At 41.4% G+C, this 23919-nt stretch overlaps 1 protein-coding gene across 2 annotated transcripts in view; it reads right to left on the bottom strand.

The window, feature by feature from the left end:
- Positions 1-1804: 1804 nt before the first annotated feature.
- LOC133388830 (collagen alpha-1(XIII) chain-like) overlaps positions 1805-23919 on the bottom strand; it is a 75882-nt gene continuing 53767 nt past the window's right edge. The window contains exon 3 of one of the 2 annotated variants that reach the window (XM_061635225.1): positions 1805-1950. In XM_061635225.1, coding sequence (XP_061491209.1) covers positions 1862-1950 — 89 coding nt within the window. In that variant the 3' untranslated portion in view covers positions 1805-1861. Of the gene's footprint in view, positions 1951-15760; positions 15830-23919 lie in introns of those variants that run through there. The other variant, XM_061635226.1, reaches the window with a different exon arrangement.

The raw sequence follows: 23919 nt of genomic DNA, 5'->3' as shown, positions 1-23919 counted from the left end.
CATTCACCAGATTTCAGTATTCTACCTCAATGGAGAAATGGAAATTAATTGCATCCGTCTGTCAGTCACCCCCTAACAACATCTGTATTGCATTATAGGTTTTAGAACAGGAGGTGAACCACAATCAGAGAGCTTTAAATCAGAAACCTCTGGAATTGGCACAAAGATTGGGTCACATTCTCATTCATGTGTTTAAGCTTACTTGTGTGATTCTTTCAGTTCTTATCCACAATCCGAGAGAGAGTGCACACCTCATTTTCTTGTTGCCGATTGAATGCAGCTGAAATATTATGAGAACAACTATTCTTTTCACAATTTGGCTCCCAGAGATGGAAAAATGTAAACGATGAGTCATCCTCATTAAATATCCAATATCTTTGGCTAACATAGGACATGCTATATTATTGTGGCGCCTCCCATTTTGAACCTAAACTGAAGCTAGAAGAAGATTCCAGCTAATTTAGCCATGGCTACAAGGAAAGTCTTTCGCAAATGTGGGGAAATTAAGTTGTTATATGGGATGTCACATCCTTGAAGCCACATTATCGGAAAGGAAAAACAAAAGAATAATCCACCATTAACCAATGGACCTCTACATTATGGGATGGTTCACACCTATATGGTCATCACTGGATGACTACACCATCAAGTGATGACTTGCAGATGTGAATGAGTTCAGCACAGATATAATACCGCAGATAAAATGTTCATGTCCCATCATATCATCTCAAACGCAATGTTTTTCTGTGGAATCAGTTAACACAATTAGACCCCAACTATGTATTATGAGGAACACCTGACCAGCACCAACTCAAATCTCCTCCCTACATCTTCATTTTAATGCTTAGTTAAAGAAGATGCATGCCATGATGCCATCATGTTCACAGTTTCCCTGCTCCCACTCCACCTCATTGGTTGTCGCTTTCAGAGTGTAGGGAAGCCCTGAGTATGATGTCATAGCATACATCTTCTTTAATTAAATATTACAGGGAAAATGTAGGGAGAAGATTTGGGTTGTAGGTGGTCATGTGTTCCTCATAAGATGTAGTTCGGGCCTAAGCTACCAGTCATCAACTGTAGAAAAATGTGTACATATATATACATTTATCTGTCTGCTGTTTATACCTGTGTGAACCGGCTCTATGTGATGCCTTTGCTATGGACAGTTTAACTTTGTCCAAACTAAATTCACCACATTATTCTTAAATATGATGTGTATCTCTTGTACTGGATGCGTTGTGACGTCATTATGCCTGGAGTAACAGGTAAGACTTTTCCCCCAGATGCATTATTTGTGGCTCAGTGGGATGGGAAAAGCTTTCCTCCATGTGATCTTGGTGCTCCCCATCCTTTCCACAAGGTTGGAGTTCCACACTTGATAAGACATTGGGGGGAAAGTAAACTCAAGAAACAAGCACAAATATTGGCAGGGCACTGCTTTGTTGGTGGGGGAGAGATAATCTTCCCCTTTTTTTCTTTTAAAATGGACATGTGAGCATTAATGTGGAATTGCAAGCAAGTGCTTGTCCTTTACAGAACCAAATGAAATATACATATTAAAAACAAAACAAAAATATTTTAAAATATATGCTCAGGAATGGGGAGGAGCAGTGACAGTAAAAAATAACCCCAAACCCTACAAGATACAAACATCTTTGACTGACATTCTTGTGGTGGGGAAAATTCATGTTTTACCAGTGACCTGAATTTATGCTTATCAAGCTGCAAAATTCCCTATATAGAGCAATGTGGAGGAAAGAAATCTATATCTCCTGGAACCAAAGTATTAAAAATGCCCTTGATCTCCCAAAAAACATGCCTTTATCAGCAATTTCACTCAGGAATGTGGTTACATCCTGAGCTACACTGTAAATCCGGTAATGCCTGCAGGTTGCTGCTCATTAGGATGTTCAAAGGCATCTCTGAGGTTCATCTTCTTTATATCACCCTCTGTAAAATTAAGGATAATGTGGAAGGAAAGGAAGCACAGCCATTTAATGTAAAGTAACTCAGACTGGCAGGCAAAGCAATGGAATATATTTCAGCCTACAATAATGTTACCTATTATGACTATTGAAGGCTGGCCTTTGTACATCGGGTATTAAATATAAATAATTAAAAAACAGAAATGCAAGCAAACTTAACTGCTTATATAGAGTAGTATTCTTAATGCCATGCACACACCCACACCACTTCTGTAACAACAATAGTCAGACAGTATGATGTACGTGCGGATCTCCTGGCTTCACGATTCAGTGAAATAATCTAGGTAGTGTACAATAGGCTTGCTCAATTTCAAACATATCTACACAACTAAAGTTCTAGACTCTAGAAGGAAGAGGAAGAGGAGGGAAGCCAGTGGGGATCACACTCCTTTAGGAATGTGCAGGCAACACTGACAGCAGAATAGGGAAAGATTTGGAGGACACAACTAGGATGTCTGCAGGGTGTCCAGAGAATAAAAAGGGCTGGCTGGGTTTGCATTGCCATTAAAGTAGGCACCTGATATTTAGGCCGCAAATGATCAGTCTGTTTTGTGCACTTATGTTTATGGAGTATTAGGTAGCAGTTACAACATTTCTCATAAAAGCCTGGACTAAAGCATCCTATCAGTGGATAATTTGAAGACTATCTTCCATGCACTATGTTGCGCAAAACAAACACATTCCATAGCCCCTAGATTGCATTGCACTGGTTCAGGGTGGTAAAAAACCAGCACCTTTTATTGCCATTCCTTGCATTCACTAGCTAAGAATATGACCAGCAAATGTCTAATGACAGCGACCCCTGTGAGGAAATCCAGACTCTTCAAAGCCAGGCCAAGCTAGAGAGAAATTCAGGAGGATGCTCATTGATAACAAGGTAGCTATGGCAAGCCAATTAGTTATTCACTAATAGGCAAAAAACCTTGCAGTTTAAGAACATACCTATAGCCCACAGATATTTCTATCAAACTTTAAAAAGCAGGGAAATTGGGCAGCTATAGTGAATGCACCAGGGGAGCCGGAGACCTGACCTCATCTCTGAGATATTGGACTGCCCTACAAATTGGTCAAAATGCAAACACAATTTGGGTTGTTCTTTCACAGTCCAATCCACTTGCTGTGTAGCTTGCAAGAATTTGGTAACATGTGCCTCTGAGCATATGGTGAGTGGTGGCAACACCTGAAATCAGCCCAAATAATAGAAACAAGGCATGTGCTGTGCTGATCTTGTTTTAGCAGGGAAGAAGCAACATTATTAAGACAGTTGACATAGTTGAGATAGTCACTTTAAATATGTCTGATTTACTTTGCAATTTCAGTGAAGTTTCCTATACGCAGAACATATCATACAGAAAGCAGGATTGGACCAAGAAGAAGGAGGTGTGAAAATTGGAGGAAGAAATATAATTATAAGATATGCAGACGATACCATACTACTAGCAGAAACCAGTAATGATTTGAAACGAATGCTGATAAAAGTTAAAGAGGAAAGCACAAAAGCAGGACTACAGCTGAAAGTCAAAAAGACTAAAGTAATGACAACAGAAGATTTATGTAACTTTACAGTTGACAATGAGGACATTGAACTTGTCAAGGATTATCAATACCTTGGCACAATCATTAACCAAAATGGAGACAATAGTCAAGAAATCAGAAGAAGGCTAGGACTGGGTAGGGCAGCTGTGAGAGAACTAGAAAAGGTCCTCAAATGTAAAGATGTATCACTGAACACTAAAGTCAGGATCATTCAGATCACGGTATTTCCGATCTCTCTGTATGGATGTGAAAGTTGGGCAGTGAAAAAAGTGGATAAGAGAAAAATCAATGCATTTGAAATGTGGTGTTGGAGAAGAGCTTTGCGGATACCATGGACTGCAAAAAAGACAAATAATTGAGTGTTAGAACAAATTAAACAGAACTGTCACTAGAAACTAAAATGATGAAACTGAGGTTATCCTACTTTAGACACATCATGAGAAGACAGGATTCACTAGAAAAGACAAAAATGCTGGGAAAAACAGAAGGGAGGAAGGCCAAAGAAGAGATGGATTGATTCCATAAAGGAAGCCATAGACCTGAACTGACAAGATCTGAACAGGGTGGTTTATAACAGATGCTCTTGGAGGTCACTGATTCATAGGGTCGCCATAAGTCGTAGTCGACTTGGAGGCACATAACAACAACAATAAAGATAATAAAGATAATAAAGATAATAAAGATAATAATAATAATAATAATAATAATAATAATAATAATAATAATAATAATAATAATAATAATAATAATAATAATAATAATAATAAAACGCATGATGTCTTCAAGAAAGAATCAGGTGTACTATGTTGGAAGAATCGTTTCAGTTCATACTCTTTTAAGCTGCCACTTCCCAATATCGTGGCAAGAAGCTATTATTATACCCATCTTTAAAAAAGGAGACAGGCAAGATCCTTCCAACTACGCCCTATTAGTCTCCTTTCCACTATTGGAAAACTGTACGCCTCTTATCTGAAAATAAAACTTCAGTCATGGCTTGATGACCAAAACATTCTGGGCTTAGAGCAAGCAGGATTTCGAAAGGGTTGCTCTACCTTGAACCATTGTATAATCCTGCAGCATCTTGCTGAAAAATATAACAAACATAATAGTCCAGGTCTTCATGCTGCCTTTATAGACTTAAAGGCCGCATTTGACTCCATACCACAGGATAAACTTTGGCTTAAATTAATAAAAGCCACTATTGATAAAAGACTTCTTTTCTTGATTTACAAATTACATCAAAATACTTCCCTTCGAGTTTGCTGTGGCAAAGATGGTGGCCTGTCAAACCCTATACACACGTTTACAGGGGTGAGACAAGGCTGCATTTTAGCTCCTCTCCTTTTTAATTTATACTTAAATGACCTGGCAGAACAGTGTCTTTCCAACGATTTCCATATTCCCAAAATTGCCTCTGCATGCTGTCCATTACTATTATATGCAGACGACGCTGTGCTTCTGTCTTTCACGAAGATTGGCCTTACTCGCATGATAAAGGCATTTATGTCCTATTGTAATGACAACCAACTAGTCATTAATTTTGAAAAGACTAAAATTTTAGTCTTTTCCAATAGCAAATCTCTTCCTGTTTGGTCTATAAATGGACACCAAATTGCACAAGTTGCCCACTATAGATATTTAGGCATAATTTTCCACGCCTCCCTGAGTTGGTCTACCCACATACGAGCAGCAGTAATGAAAGCAAGGTACTCCATAAAGAATTTGCTTTGTTTCTTTCACCATAAAGGTGGCCGCTTTGTCCCAGTCCTTATTAAACTATTCTCGTATAAGATTATCCCCCAACTTTTATACGGCGCCCCCATTTGGATCCATTCTCTAGGTTCCTCTGTTGAAACCACACTTTCCATTTTCCTTCATTGCCTTTTAGCTGTGCCTCGATGTGTTCCCTCAGCGGCCTTAAGACTCGAGTGCGGGCTGACCTCCTTGGACTGCCGAGCATGGATCATGACTCTTAACTTCTGGGCGAAAATTTCGTTTAATCCTCCCCAAGGCCTTTTAGCTTTACTCTGGCATGATTTCTATCCCTCTTCTTGGCTCATAAATATAGAAGCCAAATTGCTGAAGATTGGCCTTTCCAAAGACTACCTGGCCACTCAGTCCCCTAATAATGCACTTTCACAGATTCGTTCTCGGCTCATAGATATTGATTATCAAAATTCAATTTCCAACACTTCAAAAATATGTTCCCCATTGTCTCTGAATTTATCTTTTGAATCTGGTAAACTCGTCCCCTATCTATATTTTCTTACTTTCCCCAAATTATGTTTAGCTTTTACAAAAGCCAGATTCAATGTTTTAAATTCAGCGATAATGGAAGGGAGATTTCGACGAGTCCCCTACGAACATCGTTTATGCCCTTGTGGATATGAACAGATTGAAACCCTCTGCCATTCCATTTTGGACTGCCCGCTTTATTCACAAATCCGGATTAAATTCCTTAAACCCATTTTGATGGACCAGAAACTTAAAAATTCTCCCCCCGATGAAACGATTGCTTTGCTCCTCTCAGGTTCTGATAAAGACATCACTATACAAGTAGCCAAATTTGTATTTGCCGCCCAATCAATACGTGCTTCCTCCTAATGTTTGTATTATGAATTCTGTTTTGTTTTGTATTATATGTCGATTCCCTCTATTCTGTTATAATCTTCTGTATGTTTTTTTTTCATATTTGGGTCTTTGACTGTAATAATAAACTATTATTTATTCTACTCTTTTAAGCAGCTTGTTTTTGTTGCAGCCCGCTTCTCAAAATATTTTCATATATAAATATTCAATATATTTAGGTCTGCACTTTCACAGATTTATTTATGAGTAAGTCCAGTTGATCTCTGTAGGACTGTATAGACATGTATAGGATTGTTCCATGAAAGCCTACATCAAAAACCATACATACTCTAATAACAGGCAATGAAAAATGCAATATTTTAATAGCTATAATTATAGTAGTTACAGGCCGGTATTTTCTTTTAAATAGTTGGTGTTTTGATTTTAAAAACGTAAGAATCTGTAGGAAAAATGAAAAGAGCAAAACTACATTCCCATTTCTGCCAAAACTCTTTCTACTGAATGTACCCCTTGACGGGAAACAGTTTCAGGAAGTATAACAGACCCAGCATGCCTTGTCTTGTTGCCAGTAAAAGGGAATTGCTTCAATGGTGCATTTAATAAGTGTCACTGAAGCCATTTTCTTTCCCTGGCAGCAAATGTGTTTATAACGGAGACTGTACACTTGTTGAACATTACATGTGAATAACTGTATGAGTGTACAGCCCAGCTACTTGTGTACCCGGGTACACAGACTGTACACTTGTTGACTAACGTGTGAACAGGGTCATAGTAAGCAGTATTCAGAGGTGGTTTACCATTGCCTTCCTCTGAGGCTGACTGGCCCAAGGTCACCCAGTGAGCTTCATGGCTGTGTGGGGATTCAAATCCTGGTCTCCCAGGTCGTAGTCCAACACTGACTCGGGGGAGGGGCAGGGAGAGTAGGAAGAGGGGGAGGGGAGGAGATTGGGTGGTTTGGCACTGGGCAGAGGGGAAGCCCCTTTCCTTTTCAAAAGGAAAACATTGTGAACAGTATCATTGCTTTTCAGGGTTTCCCCCACCTTTCTATTCTACAGCAGGCACATGTAGCCTCCCATCCACATTTAAACCAAAGCTGTCCCTGGCCACATCCATACCAGAACTTTATTTCACTTTGGACAGTCATGGCTTCTCTCAAAGAATCCTGGGGAGTGTAGTTAGTGAAGGGTGCTTAGAGTTGCTAGGAGATGCCCTGATCCTCTCACAGACCTTCAGTCAGAGCAACTGACTGTTAAATGACTCTGGCCACTGGAGCTCTGTCAGGGGAATAGGAGTCTCCTCTCAGCACCCTTCACAAACTACACTTCCCAGGATTCTTTGGGGGAAGCCATGACTGTCTCACGTGAAATCAAAGTCTGGTGTGGGTGTGGTCCCCTGATTAGCCAAGCCCAGCAACTGGCTTTTAGAACTCTGACAGTTGGTTCTTACTGAGCATGCCCGGGCTTATCATAGGGTGTCAGCCAAAATTTCTTAAATTAATTAAAAATCAGCCAGGCATTTTTTCAACTTTTAAACTGCAGAAGATCAAGGTCAGAGTATGGGGCAAGGTCAGATTATAGGTACTCTGTGAACATGGTTGATTTTTAATGAATTTCAACAGATTATGAGAACTCTGACAGAAAAAAAGTCCATAAGGGCTCTGAGTTTTCTCTCTCTCTTTTTAGACTTTGAACTCTCGATTCTCTCTGACTGTTTTGTGTATCACCATGAAAATTTACAGGGTTGTTAAGCAAGCGTTTCTGAATTCACGCTTGTAAGTTACGTAAGGTTTTGTTTTGAAATGAGTTTATGGGAAGCATCAGAATGGCATGGGGGTATTTTCAATTTAACATTGCAGAATGTGAAAAATCCATGTTGTCTATAGTATACAGCCACTCTTGTGGCTGTATAATGAAATGCTAATTAAAAGGTCAACAATCCTAAAGCTGACTTTCACCCATTAAGAAGGAAGAGACGTATTCCTTGTTGCAGTTTTGGCGCGCTGTTTGAACAGAATCAGGTTTACAAATATTCCATAGTGTCAGGATGTTCAGATACAGTGTACCTGTATGTGTGATGATGATGATGATGATGGATGATGGATGATGGGTATATTATTATTTGTTTACATTTTTAGGAAAAGTGATAATGCTTATTTTATTTGTATCCCATCTTTCCTCCAAAGATCTCATTGTGGCTTACATAGGATCTATCCATTTTATCCTTACAAAAACCCTGTGACGTAGGTGAGGCTGAGAGATATTGACTGGCTCAAGATCACTCAGTGGAGCTGAAGTGGAAATCTGAACCCAGATGGTGATAGTCTGAGATAAATTTTTATCTACTATACCACACTGGCTAATTTTAAAGTGCGTTCTACACATTAATATATCTAAATGACATACATACACCACAAATTTATATTATATGTTTATTTAGACCATTTATATACCGCTCAACTACTATAGTCTCTAAGCACTGTACAAGGAATACAGTTCAGAAGAAACAAAAAAAAAACAGTTAAAACTAGGGTTGCCAGATCAGAAGCATCCCAAAACCTGATATTTCAGGGGAGGGCCCTAGTGATGTCAGCGGGCGGGTTCTAGTGAAGTCACGGTGGGCCCTAGTGATGTCATAGGGTGGGCCCTAGGGAACTCATTAAGCATGATACATTAAACATCAATCACAGTTGCTTAGAGCATACAATTTTAAAAAAATTATCTGATTGGAAATTAAGATAGAAATCTTAGCTAAAAGATGGAGCCTGGGTAGGGAACATTTAATTTAGCCTACTTGCTTTTGGCAAGAAGGGTTTAAGTGCCCTCAAGCCAGGCCAGGCCATTGTAGGAAGAAGGGAACCTAGTGTTGTGGAGATGTTAGATGGGAGCACTCAGAAGTAAAGATGGATGCCCCTGAAGGCTGCAATTCTAAACACACTTACTAAGGGACTAAGCCCCATGGAACTCAACAGGACTTACTTCTGAGCAGCTATCATTAGGATTGTGCTGCTGGTAAAACTTGACTAGGGATCCTCTGCAAAGACATCCATATCTAAGCAGGGTTGGCAACCTCCTGCCTGGAATGCCCTGCCCTTATCTCTTAACATGGCTGCTCCAAACGTCTTTACAGATTTGACCCTTCACGTCAGAAAGAGTTCTGAGAAATGAGTAAGAGTAAGAAGATTGTCTCCCCTGTGGGGTGCTATAAACTCACTTTGACAGCCAACCCAATTCCAGTGAGTAATAATTGATAGAGAGAACATACACATGGTTTGGTCTACCTTCACAGGCAGCAGCTTGAGAACAATTGCAGCCACACTTCCAAATATGTGAATTCTCTTTTACCACTATTGGGCAAGAAACAAACTGTCATGCAACCAACAAGGTGCATCATCCATGGGTTTTAGGGGGTTGAGCTGAGTGTATGGAACCACTGCTATTGCTTCTATGGATGTAAGGGAGTGAGGTTAAAGGTAAATGAAATGCAAACAGAAAAAGAAATGACAGTGATGATTTCCTAAATGCAATACCATACCAACCACAACAAGATTCCTATGAGTAAGGCAGTCAACTCGGCATCCCATCAGTCAGGATTCATAACCGAACATCAAAACTAAAATAATCCTAGCAGCCAGTCAGCCAAGGTCACAGAAATCCCCAGACAGCACAAGCTGACACGGGGGCTGCGGTTAATGCAGAAGGCTGCGGCACGATTGCTGACATGAGTGAGATCCTATCAGCACATAATACCTCTGCTCTGAAATTTGCATTGGTTGTTGATTTGCTACCAGGCCAAGTTCAAGGTGTGCTTTCCATGTTATGGGTGCTACATAGTACTTGTTCTGCTCTTGTAAAAAATCATTCCTTTAGTGTGGCAGCACCTACACTTTGGAACTCCCTGCCTATTGACATTAGGCAGACACCTTCATTGTACTCTTTTCAGCACCTGCTAAAAGCAGTTTTGTTTAGGCAAGCCTACCCAGGCATGTAGAAGCTATTGTGTTTTTTATCAGTTTTTAACTCATTGTTGGTTTTACTATTTTGAATGTTTCCAATTATCTGTCTTTAACTGTTTTTACCAATGATTGTATTGTTTTAAATCATTCTGTAAACCGCTTTGAGATTTTTTACAATAAAGTGGTATATAAATGTTGTAAATAAAATAAATAAATGTTTGAGTCACTGTGGCCCTTGCGTCTCTTCCAACTTTTAGGAACAAAAGAATCTACCTTATACTGACTCAGGCCATTTGGTACCATGTAGCTCAGTACTGATGGCATGGACTAGCATTGGCTCTCCAGGATTCCAGGCAATAGTCTTTTCCAGAGATTGAATTCTACACCTTTGCATGCAAAGCATATGCCCTACCAATGAGCTACAACCCTTCCCCTGTTTAAAAAAGTATCTTTTACCATTGTCTTTTCAATTCACTCTTGAATGCACATTATACCTAGGGCAGATCCACATTATTAATTTAAAGCACATTCAACACTCATTTGAAGCACATGAATTCCACCACAGATTCATGGGAACTGTTGTTTGTTAAGGTTGGTGACAGCTATAACTGAGGAGGAAACTACACTTCCCAGGATTCTTTAGGGGATGTCATGTGCTTTAAATGCAAGTTGGATGTGCTTTAAATATATTGTGTGGCTCTTCTTAATAAATTTTGCCTGCATGTAAACTGTTTTAATTAATTTTTCAAAATGGAAATGAGCTATAAAGTGTAATGGGCGACCATGGGCTTCTCACCATCTCTCAGCCTATCTGCCCCTCAGGATGAAAACAACGGAGAACCATGACCACCCCAAGGAAGAAGGGCAAACTTAAAATGTAGAGGAAAATATAATCTACAACCATAGTGTGAAATCAAATACTTATTGGGACACAGTATGAAGAAATATTTACCATATATTCCGGCATATAAGATGACTTTTTAACCCTGGAAAATCTTCTCCAAAGTCGGGGGTCGTCTTATACGCCGGGTGTCGTCTTATTAGGGTTGCCATATTGCCCAGATAGCTGGGTTTTACCCAGATTCTAAGCATGCCACCTGGTGCCCGGCTAGCCCCTTAGGTGGCCCGGATTCTCAGCTTTCATTTAAAAAAAAAATTAAGTTTCTAGGTGGTGCGGTTCTTGAGATATATATAAAAACGTCAGGCACCCCCCCCCGGTTAAATCTTTTTTTAAACTACTGTATAGCACTTCGTAGCTTTAACCCCGCCCGTTCAGGATTTCAGCCAATCAGTGAAGTGTTTGTTTGGTGGCAGTGTCTGCAAAACCTCATTGCGAGGCCAGAAAATTGTGGTTTCCCCTCCTGTTTATCTGAAAATCGCATAAATTGCGTAGGTATATACATTTCAGTTTTTCCCCCTGTTGTGTGTAGGAGTCAGATCCTGGGTAGTGTTTTGAAAACCTTCCCAATAGTTGCTTTTGGGGGTAAAAACAGTGCTAATCCCATATGTCCAGAGTAAATCCTATTGAATTCAGTAGGAATTACTTTCGAGTAGACATGATTATGAATGTGCTGAAAATCAATGGGACTTTGGAGTGAATGTAAAAAAGAATTGTGTTTGTGTTCTCTTTCTGCCCCCCCCCCCGTCCTATTTTAAAGCAAGTAGGCAGGGCTTACTTAGGTATTGCAGTTTTTATTCTGTAGGAAACTAATACTGATTTTTTAAAAACTAATACTGATTTTTCTGCAATGACCAATTGGTTTGACAATAAACTATTATATGGGCTGTATGTATTTATACATCTGCAGTGTGTGCGTGTGTGTATGGAGTCTTTCCAACACCCCTGTGAGGTAGGGTTGGAAACCAAGGCAGCTCACAACAAGAAATAAAGCCATTTAAAATCCAATAACCATAAAAACAAGTATAAACAGTTGCAAAACAGTGTAAAGTGACATGATTCGGAATTTTGGGTTGTGTGAATGAAGTTGCTTATCACTTGAGGTTGCATTTCTGTCCCTGTTTGAGTAAGCCCCATTGAATACGCTGGGACTTGCTTCTGAATAAATAAATTCAGGATTGCACTATAAATATCTTTACAGTTTGTGTAAATAATAAATATATTTGATAGTTATGCTTATATAAATATTTCTTCATTTATCATATTTTTGGTTTTTGGTTAGGAATCCTGACTGGTTGTGAGATGCTTAGTTTTTTGCCTTATAGGAATCTTGTTGTGGTTGGTATGGTATTACATTTAGGAAAGTGTTACTGCCTTCTGTATTTTTTTTTCCTATTTGCATTTCACTTATCTTTAACCTCACTCCGTTACAGCCATAGAAGCAACAGCAGCATATGCAAGATAATTAACTCCCATTAGTGATAAGAACAAGAATTTATAATTATTATTTCAATTAAAACAAGAGGCTTATCAATACTTTGAAGAGGACCAGATATTTATTTTCTTTCTGAGCCCAGGACTGGGTCTTTCATGATGCCCGGTGTGTGTGTGTGGGGGGGGAGCAGGAGAGTAGTCGATAAGACAGACATCCTGGCATTGATAATCGAATTAGCAAGGTATGTGTGGGGTTGTTGTACACTTCCAGGCTCAGTTTCGTTTTGAGTATGGAGGTGGAACCTGTGTAGATGTGGTTATCAAAGGGAGAAGAAATTTTGAGTTAAGCAAAGCTCTGCTTTTATAAAACCTAAGAAACATACAGTACTTTGAATGTCTGAGTGCCTGCACCAGTGGCATACTGGAGGAACTTGTAAAACTTGCTGCAACAGTATTTAGAACTGAGCATGTGGTGTGAAAGACTCCTTTTCCTAACATTTTGGCTTGTTTTTCTCTGATTGTGTATTTTTATTGTTTTTACTATATTTGTAAGCTGTGCTGAGCTCTGTTTTTAACAGCAAAAGGGCAGGATATACATTCTCTTAATCAATCAATAAATACTCCATAGTGTTGGAAACTAGAGTCTAGGCATTTAATGTTGCTTTTAAAAAAAAGATTTCTCACATCTTTCCCCAGTTTTTGGTGGTAATTCCTAGGCACAAAAGCAAAACAACTGGACAATCCAAATATTAATATTTATAAGTTTATAAGTGACAGTTTTCCTGCTAAGTACCTGAATGTCATAAGCAGGGGTAGTCTTACACGGCGAGTATATCCCAAACTCTATATTTTAACTGGAAAAGTTGGGGGTCATCTTATACGCCCAGTCGTCTTATACGCCGGAATATACGGTATATAAGCATGACTATCAAATATGTTTATTATTTATACAACCTGTAATATATATTTATAGTGCAATCCTGTTTGACAATACAGGGACAACATCCATATGGGGGAGGTGACCATTTCTTCAGTACCACATATTTTGCCATTGCTAAGACACAAATAAACAGTCAAGGAAAGTTCACTCAACTACCATTTTCCACACCATTTACTGTTCCCTGAGTTAGCTGAACACAGCTGGTATACACAGTGGGGAGGAGACACTGGCTGGGAGTCCAGAGTCCGTGAGTTCAAATCCCCGCTCGTGTCTCCTGGGTGTCAAGGGCCAGTTAAAGATCACCCCCACAGTGAGTGGCTCAGGGATTACGTGCCATGCCACCTGTGTAGCCGTGGGCAAGCTGCATAGTCCAAGGAGCCCAGTTGCCCCCCAGCTGGCAGTTGCAGGCAAGGAAGGGGCTGGTTTGTTCAGCTGTGGCAAGCTGAGCAGGCCCTAGCCAGCTGGGGAGGACTAGCTTCAGAGAGAGGCAATGGTAAACCCCCTCTGAATACTGCTTACCATGAAAACCCTATTCATAGGGTAGCCATAAGTTGGGATCGACTTGAAGGCAGTCCATTTCCATTTTTCAAGTTAGCTGATGGTAAGGGAGTAATCCAAACCCAAGATCCACCAGGATTAACAGAGTTTGAAATAAGTGGATCTCCGGCTCAGCCTGGGTTAAATCCGGCTGACGTACCTCATCCTGGCTCATCCAAAAGAACATTGATGTAAGTCTTCCATTCCAGCTCAGCTGTGGCTCAGTCAGCTTAGATGAGGACCCAAAAAAGAAGCATTCTGGGGGAGGGGTTAGATGGGGCAGGGGGAGACATACCCCTCTTCCAAATTCTGTTCAGTCATGTGACCTAATAACCCAGTGGAAGTTACAATGGCAAAAAGGGTGGTATAAGTCAAACTCTATTTGGGGGCAATCATCAGGAGATTTGGGCTGCAGTGTCATCAATATGCGGATGACACTCAGCTCTGTCTCTCATTTAAATCTTCACCAGAGTTGGCTGTGGAGACCTTGTCCAAGTGCCTGGAATCCGTGAGTGGATGGATGGGAAGGAACAAGCTGAAGTTGAACCCTGATAAGACTGAGGTACTACTTGTGGGGGACAAGAGAAGGTTGGGCGACATTGACCTGAAGTTCAATGGGGTGAGTCTACCCCTAAAGGACCAGGTCCGCAGCCTTGGGGTTGTGCTTGATTCCAGGCTGTCCATGGAGGCTCAGATTTCGGCAGTGAGCCGGGCAGCCTGGTACCAACTATACCTCATACGAAGGCTGCAACCCTACCTTCCTGTTCACCAGCTCCCACTAGTGGTACACGCCCTGGTCACCTCTCGTTTGGACTACTGTAATGCGCTCTACGTGGGGTTACCCTTGAAAACGGTCCGGAAATTACAACTGATACAAAATGCGGCGGCTCGACTACTTACGAATAGTCGCCGCCGAGATCACATCACACCAGTGTTGTTCGACCTACACTGGCTACCAGTTGTTTTCCGAGCCCAATTCAAGGTGTTGGTATTGACCTTTAAATCCCTACACGGTTTCGGCCCAGTTTATCTCACGGAGCGCCTTCAACGCCACCAATTATGCCGCCTGACAAGATCGGCCACACAGGGCCTTCTCTCAATCCCGCCAACAAAAACAGCCAGATTGGCGGGTACTAGAGAGAGGGCATTCTCAGTGGCGGCCCCCACTCTTTGGAACTCCCTCCCACAAGATCTCCGGCACGCCTCTTCCCTAAATGTGTTTCGGAAAGCCTTAAAGACCTGGCTCTTTCAGCAGGCCTTCGGGGTATCCGGGGAGGGTTAATTGTTATAACTGTAATGCCTCCTGCCCAGTTTTAATATTGTTGCTGCAGATGTATTGTTTTTATATTGTATTATTATATTTTATCAATTGTATTCTAACAAATTTGTAAGTCGCCTAGAGTGGCCATTGGCCAGATAGGCGACGAAGAAATTAAATTTATTATTATTATTATCTATTTTAAAGAGTTGTTTTCCCTCTACCAGGCTGGGGCTCCTGAACAGAGCCTGGAACAGCCCAACATTCATCATATAGTCTCTGAGAAGGCTACATTCCACTCAATACAATTACACTAACTTAAGGTTGCTTCCTATAGTTTGGATCGCTCTGTAAGTCTGTTATCTAGGCTGTACCACTTCAGATAGCAGGTGTGGGCTCATGTGATGAAATTATCCTAGGGTTGCCATATTGCCCAGTTAGCCGGATTTTACCCAAATTATAGCCCTGCTACCCGGTGCCCACTTAGCCCATTCAGTGGCCCAGATTTTCTGGATGGGCGCCGAGCTGCAGAGATTGCCAAGGAGAAAAGAAGAGAGGCATGTGGGGAGGGAAAGGTGGGTGGTGCTCAGGGCTGGCACATGCCTGCACGCACAAAAATTCCACTTACCTACCTCTCCCTTGACAAATGCTGGTCACACTGCAGGCACAACCCTGCCATTAACCAAGATGGCGGCCGAGGCTTAAGAACATAAGAACATAAGAACATAAGAACATAAGAACATAAGAACATAAGAACATAAGAACATAAGAACATAAGAACATAAGAACATAAGAACATAAGAACATAAGAACATAAGAACATAAGAAGAGCCTGCTGGATCAGGCCAGTGGCCCATCTAGTCCAGCATCCTGTTCTCACAGTGGCCAACCAGGTGCCTGGGGGGAGCCCGCAAGCAGGACCCGAGTGCAAGAACACTCTCCCCTCCTGAGGCTTCCGGCAACTGGTTTTCAGAAGCATGCTGCCTCTGACTAGGGTGGCAGAGCACAGCCATCATGGCTAGTAGCCATTGATAGCCCTGTCCTCCATGAATTTGTCTAATCTTCTTTTAAAGCCATCCAAGCTGGTGGCCATTACTGCATCCTGTGGGAGCAAATTCCATAGTTTAACTATGCGCTGAGTAAAGAAGTACTTCCTTTTGTCTGTCCTGAATCTTCCAACATTCAGCTTCTTTGAATGTCCACGAGTTCTAGTATTATGAGAGAGGGAGAAGAACTTTTCTCTATCCACTTTCTCAATGCCATGCATAATTTTATACACTTCTATCATGTCTCCTCTGACCCGCCTTTTCTCTAAACTAAAAAGCCCCAAATGCTGCAACCTTTCCTCGTAAGAGAGTCGGTCCATCCCCTTGATCATTCTGGTTGCCCTCTTCTGAACCTTTTCCAACTCTATAATATCCTTTTTGAGATGAGGCGACCAGAACTGTACACAGTATTCCAAATGCGGCCGCACCATAGATTTATACAATGGCATTATGATATCGGCTGTTTTATTTCCAATACCTTTCCTAATTATCGCTAGCATGGAATTTGCCTTTTTCACAGCTGCCGCACACTGGGTCAACATTTTCATCGTGCTGTCCACTACAACCCCGAGGTCTCTCTCCTGGTCGGTCACCGCCAGTTCAGACCCCATGAGCGTATACGTGAAATTCAGATTTTTTGCTCGAATATGCATAATTTTACACTTGTTTATATTGAATTGCATTTGTCATTTTTCTGCCCATTCACTCAGTTTGGAGAGGTCTTTTTGGAGCTCTTCGCAATCCCTTTTTGTTGTAACAACCCTGAACAATTTAGTGTCGTCAGCAAACTTGGCTACTTCACTGCTCACTCCTAATTCTAGGTCATTAATGAACAAGTTGAAAAGTACAGGTCCCAATACCGATCCTTGAGGGACTCCACTTTCTACAGCCCTTCATTGGGAGAACTGTCCGTTTATTCCTACTCTCTGCTTTCTGCTTCTTAACCAATTTCTTATCCACAAGAGGACCTCTCCTCTTATTCCATGACTGCTAAGCTTCCTCAGAAGCCTTTGGTGAGGTACTTTGTCAAACGCTTTTTGAAAGTCTAAGTACACTATGTCCACTGGATCACCTCTATCTATATGCTTGTTGACACTCTCAAAGAATTCTAATAGAGACAGGACTTTCCCTTGCAGAAGCCATGCTGGCTCTGCTTCAGCAAGGCTTGTTCTTCTATGTGCTTAGTTAATCTAGCTTTAATAATACTTTCTACCAGGTTTCCAGGGACAGAAGTTAAGCTAACTGGCCTGTAATTTCTGGGATCCCCTCTGGATCCCTTTTTGAAGATTGGTGTTACATTTGCCACTTTCCAGTCCTCAGGCACGGAGGAGGACCCAAGGGACAAGTTACATATTTTAGTTAGCAGATCAGCAATTTCACATTTCAGTTCTTTGAGAACTCTCGGGTGGATGCCATCCGGGCCCGGTGATTTGTCAGTTTTTATATTGTCCATTAAGCTTAGAACTTCCTCTCTCGTTACCACTATTTGTCTCAGTTCCTCAGAAACCCTTCCTGCAAATGTTAGTTCAGGTTCAGGGATCTGCCCTATATCTTCCACTGTGAAGACAGATGCAAAGAATTCATTTAGCTTCTCTGCAATCTCCTTATCGTTCTTTAGTACACCTTTGACTCCCTTATCATCCAAGGGTCCAATTGTCTCCCTAGATGGTCTCCTGCTTTGAATGTATTTATAGAATTTTTTGTTGTTGGTTTTTATGTTCTTAGCAATGTGCTCCTCAAATTCTTTTTTAGCATCCCTTATTGTCTTCTTGCATTTCTTTTGCCAGAGTTTGTGTTCTTTTTTATTTTCTTCATTTGGACAAGACTTCCATTTTTTGAAGGAAGACTTTTTGCCTCTAAGAGCTTCCTTGACTTTGCTCGTTAACCATGCTGGCATCTTCTTGGCCCTGGCGGTACCTTTTCTGATCTGCGGTATGCACTCCAGTTGAGCTTCTAATATAGTGTTTTTAAACAACTTCCAAGCATTTTTGAGTGATGTGACCCTCTGGACTTTGTTTTTCAGCTTTCTTTTTACCAATCCCCTCATTTTTGTGAAGTTTCCTCTTTTGAAGTCAAATGTGACCGTGTTGGATTTTCTTGGCAATTGGCCAGTTACATGTATGTTTAATTTAATAGCACTGTGGTCACTGCTCCCAATCGGTTCAACAACACTTACATCTTGCACCAGGTCCCAGTCCCCACTGAGGATTAAGTCCAGGGTTGCCGTCCCTCTGGTCGGTTCCATGACCAACTGGTCTAGGGAATAGTCATTTAGAATATCTAGAAACTTTGCTTCTTTGTCATGACTGGAACACATATGCAGCCAGTCTATGTCCGGGTAGTTGAAGTCACCCATTACTACCACATTTCCTAGTTTGGATGCTTCCTCAATTTCATATCTCATCTCAAGGTCTCCCTGAGCATTTTGATCAGGGGGACGATAGATCGTTCCCAGTATTAAGTCCCTCCTGGGGCATGGTATCACCACCCACAACGATTCTGTAGAGGAGTCTGCCTCTTTTGGGGTTTCGAGCTTGCTGGATTCAATGCCTTCTTTCACGTATAGAGCGACTCCGCCACCAATATGTCCTTCCCTGTCCTTCCGATATAGTTTATATCCAGGGATAACCGTATCCCTAAGGGATCCCTAAGGGGCTGATGCCTCAGCTACCATGTTGGTTGATGGCATGCATGTGTGCTACGTGTGCACATCCTTGCCATCAACCAATACGGCGGCTGGAGCATTAGCCCCTTAGGGAAACCTTGGCCGCCATCTTGGTTGATGGCAGTGTTGCGCCCACAGAGCGACCAGCATTTATGTCAAGGGAGTGGTAGGTGGAGCATGCAGGAGGACGTCATGGGCCTGCGCAGTTTGTGTGGGGTGTCTGGGAGCTCCCTCTCACGATCCACGGCAGGGTCAGGAGCCCGGATTTGTGGGACTAGAATATGGCAACCCTAATTATCCTCCATAGGAAAAAAAATACTTAGGCTCTAGTTTTCATTATGGAGGGGTTTTTTTTAAGCATAGAGGAGCATTCAGTCAGGTAAGCCTACAGTTTGAAGTGGTACAGCTCAGGCACAGATGTGATAGTTCAGTGAGGAGTGGGCAACAGTTCTACCTGAAACCTGGTCTTGTTTGTCCAGCTGAGTGTAATAAGTAGAATAAGGTAGCCAAAGAAGCATTAGATTGACTCACAAGATTAGGCTCCACATGACTCTCTACTATGTGAGCTGTTATGCATATTTATCCTCAGCCAAGTAGGTCGAGTACAAAAGTAGCCTAGTAAAAATCTGCACATACCCAAACATTTTCCTGGAGCAAAAATTGGGTAGACTTTATTGTTGTTATGACAGTTGCACAAATCAAATGAAGATGCAATTCTCTAATGTCCTTTGCTTAAATGACAGATGTTGCTTGTTTGAATGTTCTTTTACTGTTTCATGAGAACAAAAGATTTGCCCCCAATAACTGGTATTCAGAACTAACTCTGAATTTGGAGGATCCAATTAGCTGTCATGCCTGATAACCATTAATAGGCCTACCCTCCATGAATTTGTCTTATAAAGACACCTAAGCCACTTGCCATCACTGCATATTGTGGCAGTGAATCCCATAGCAAACTGTCTGTAGAGCGAAGAAGCACTTTCTTTCATTTTCCAAATGTTGAATGTTTACATATTACTTTCACCTCAGGCTATTTCAGGATCACCAATGTAGCATCCACAGACACTAGTGAACTGGCCAGTACCTCCTATGGCACTCTCGAAAGGTCTTAGTAAATATCCCTCTCAAAAATCCAAAATACATGAGAGGTTTGTTCTTCCTGCTCATTTCCTGTTTGTACTTGCTCTGTCTCTCCTACATTGAATACATCGCTTTAAACATCCCCACTTGTATTTGGATGCAAGAATTCGATACCTCCCATTCATTCTGAGCAGAGGAGAGGTGCAAAGAGCTTCTGAGTGTGGCTGATGTAGGTACCTTTCCCAGCATTGATGGAGGGGCTGATGAGGAGGCATGCCCACATCATTTTGTGGTCCTCTTTTTCTGCTCTTTCAGATGTGGCAACCATTTTGTGACTGACACCCAAGACATTTTCTCAAAATTCCAAATGTGCCCACTGGCCCACAAGGTTCGTGACTGGGCTATTTGACTCACAGTTATCCAGTTCTGAAATTCTTATATCTCTAACTTATTCCTCAAAAAACACTGGTTTGTGTGACAATGACACAGGGCAACTCTGGGGGATATTCATGAGATCTCAGGGATGGGCTAATGAGGATATACCATTTAACATCCCCCCCCCCCAAAATTGGGGTTGTTTCCATCTTTGTATTCCACTCATGAAATGGGACTTCCCCTTCCTCTCATTTCCCCTGTGCATCAAAAAATCTGCTCTGGAGGATCCTCCAGGCCTCTGGAGCAGATGCTGAGGATGCATGGGGAACTGGATGGGAGAAGAAAGGATAAAGTTCCATTGTACAAGCCGAAAACTGTTATGTGAGTAGAACAGCAGCATTAGATGCATGCCTTTCTCTTTGTGTAATAAAACTAATTTGATGTGTCAAGTGACACATTCAGCTTCCACATTCAACTTGTATTTCAAAAATGAAGCAGTCTTTTTCTTACACAATATTTTAGGGTTCTCTTTTCTTTTTTTAATTACCTTTTAATCTGGGTCCTGGGATAAGACAGTTGTTTCTGTGGTTTTTTAAGGGTCTCTTTCTTCCATATAATCAGCTTTTCACAGTCCCGTTTAACATAAAGTACTTGTAAGATAGTTAAACATACGGAAAGGACTTTCTTCTAACCAATCTCACTTCCTTTCCACCCAAGATGACGTATATCTCCCTTAACCACTAATTAGCATAACTGATTTTAGCACAGCCACAATTCCATCCGTCAGATTGCTGTCTCTGTGAGCCTGAGATCTTCCACCTTAAAAGGCAGATGAAAATGGCAACCACTGTCTTCCAAACCTCCATAATTAGCGGAAGAATAAATTGTTGCTCATATTTTTTTGAGCCAAAGAATTCCTATCCAAGTACCAGAGCACAAGCATGCCATTACTTTATTAAGGCAACCTAAAACATATCAGTTGATTGCTATGTCTCAGTTTATACACTTGCCAGGCTGACAATCCTCTTTGGGTGATGCAGGACAGAGTGTGCTTTCCTCCAGTCCCCCTTACCTCACATAATGTTACATGTGAAGCGGGTTCTCTATGTGGAAGCACGGTTTTTAGGAGAAGGTTCACACAAATTGGTTAATGCATCTGTGTGGAGAGCCCACCACATACAATGTTTTGTTATGTACCTGGTGGAGGGAAGGGCATGTATCTGCAACACAAAAAGGACCAGCAGGCTGGTAATTTTATAAACCAGGCATAAGATGTCACAACTGATTTATATACTTGAGTCATATTCAAGGACAAGGCATATAAGCACTAGGGCAGTGGTAGCCAACTTAGTGTCCTCCAGGTGGTGTTGGACTCCAATTTCCATCAGCCCCAGCCAGGATGACCAGTGGTCAAGGATGATGGTAGTTGTATTCCAACTACATCTAGAAGGCACCATGTTGGGTATCCCTGCACTAGAGGGTCCTAGCTGTGTAGCAGTTGAAAGCATGTGAGACCAAAATTTCAATTTCAACGGTCAATTTCAACTGTTTATATAGGTCATCCTCAAAATTATTATAGTCAGTGGCTTTTTAATTTTTGTGGATTGCTTGTTGTTTGATAGCTCTTTGTGAATCCCCACATTTTCTCACCACAAAAGAAGGTGCATGAAAAGCTGGATTTGCTCTACGTGCTTAAAATCCAACAAAGCCATTTGAATGGAGACATTCATTGTTGGGAGTTTTCTCTGAAGTTTCCAATGCAGTAGCATGGGCTGAAGAGCCAAGCCACTTAAAAAATAAAATGGAAAAGTGCCACTTAAGTACATGATGGAAACTTCAAAAAACATTGAGCTCTTCAGAATTTTCCTTGGTTATTTTCACTGTGATCTTGGAGACCATCTGAAAGTATCCCAGGGCCTGCTTGCTAGTCCCTGGGCCAAAGGTTAAAATAAGAATTGTCAATTACAGTAGTCTTTGAGTAGTATCTGCACCCTGTATATTCTCTTAAAACACTTAATTTATAGAGGATATTTACAACCAAATCAGCAGTTTCCCTCAGTTTGATCAGGCCTACCACATGGTCACAATTCCAACAGCTACTACTATGACCCCTTGCAAAAACCAAACACCATCAGCTTAACCATATGAATAGAGACCACATAGTACAACCCATATGTTTTCTAACTTTTTCCATACACTGTTCTGATCTCCCACTCTATCCCTACCTGGCCCTGCCTGACCTACACAGCTGTGATGCTTAGGGAAGAGGGGTGAAGACTATGTCGCCTTAGAGGAAATTCGCTGGGTGGTCTCTTCTGTACTACACATGTTGCCTGGAGCAATATCAACTCATAATAAACAAGTTCCACATGCAACTCCCTGTCAGTTCAGATTCCATTTAGACTGATATAATCTTCATCTTCACTTTGAAAAGAGGGAGAGAGAAAAAAGAGGGGGAGAAATAGACTTCCTTTCAGGGAGGGAGGAAAGGCACATGATGTATGGGTAACATTCCTGTTTGCAAAGTGACTTACAAAGTGTGTGGATAAAAATGTGCTATTCATCAGCCTTAGCTCCCGCCCCACACTGCATTTCCCCCTTATCACAATTCCCATGGGAATATACTGATTTGATTACCTTGCCCTAATTGAGCTGACCGATTCCAAAGGAGCTCAACAATGCTATCCTACGGAGAAGAGAGGGCAACCCTGAAGCTTTTCAGTCTTATTAGATCAAGAACATTAAAACAACTGTCTGAACTGGAGGAGAATATTCTGATTGATGCCACTCTCTGCCACCCGCCACCCACCCCCAAATCTTAAGAAAGGAAGAAAAAGCACATATGGAAAGAAGACATTGGCCCAAAGACATAACATGGGCGACATGCATTGCACAACACATGTGCAAGAAAGGTTTCTGGATGTGGATTATGACAGAGCCTCCTTCCTCCATAGAGTGTGTTCTGATGGACTGGTCTGTTGTCAGGGCACTACTGGCACACATGCATAAAATTTTGCAAGCACAGCAGTATGCCCATTGTTCAGATAAGCCTCAAATATTTCAAGCATCCAAGCCAATGAAAAATACAGTGGGATGAAGAAGTACACCCTTCTGTTTTTGTGATATGGAACCCAAGTGTAACATACATCTAGCAGAGTTCTAGCCAAGTGGTTTCCGAACAACATTTTATTAAAAGAACCCAGCAGTGCAAATTTATTTTGTTTGGGACCCTCCACTCAGTCCTGCTTCTCCACTCAGTGATTGAGGTATAAGCAGCTACGTGTGGTGGGGATATGTTCTGTCCTGCCAGATACCTGACAACCATCCTGTTTTTGCAGTCTCTAGGAGGTAGTTACAACAGGGAGCTTAGTGATAGGAAGGCCTAAAGAAGCCTATAAATGCTCTGGCGGGCTACCATACACAGATGATGGGCAGCATTTAGCTTGGTGGATTAAAAGTCATTTTCAAGTTTATTCAAGGCAAAACATGGCTTCAGAGTCTGTGAAGAGAAAGGTTGCACCTGAGCATTTGGTTAAATTTCTTATAAAAAGATGATTAATTATGTGAAAGGTAAGTCCGATAGCCATTAAATCTCCATGCTTAGAGGCAGTATACTTCCAAATC

This window comes from Rhineura floridana, chromosome 7 (assembly GCF_030035675.1).
Source record: "Rhineura floridana isolate rRhiFlo1 chromosome 7, rRhiFlo1.hap2, whole genome shotgun sequence".
In the NCBI taxonomy this organism is placed as follows: domain Eukaryota; kingdom Metazoa; phylum Chordata; class Lepidosauria; order Squamata; family Rhineuridae; genus Rhineura; species Rhineura floridana.
The sequence above is the reverse complement of the archived record's forward strand: the minus strand, read 5'-3'. Positions and strand labels throughout refer to the sequence as shown.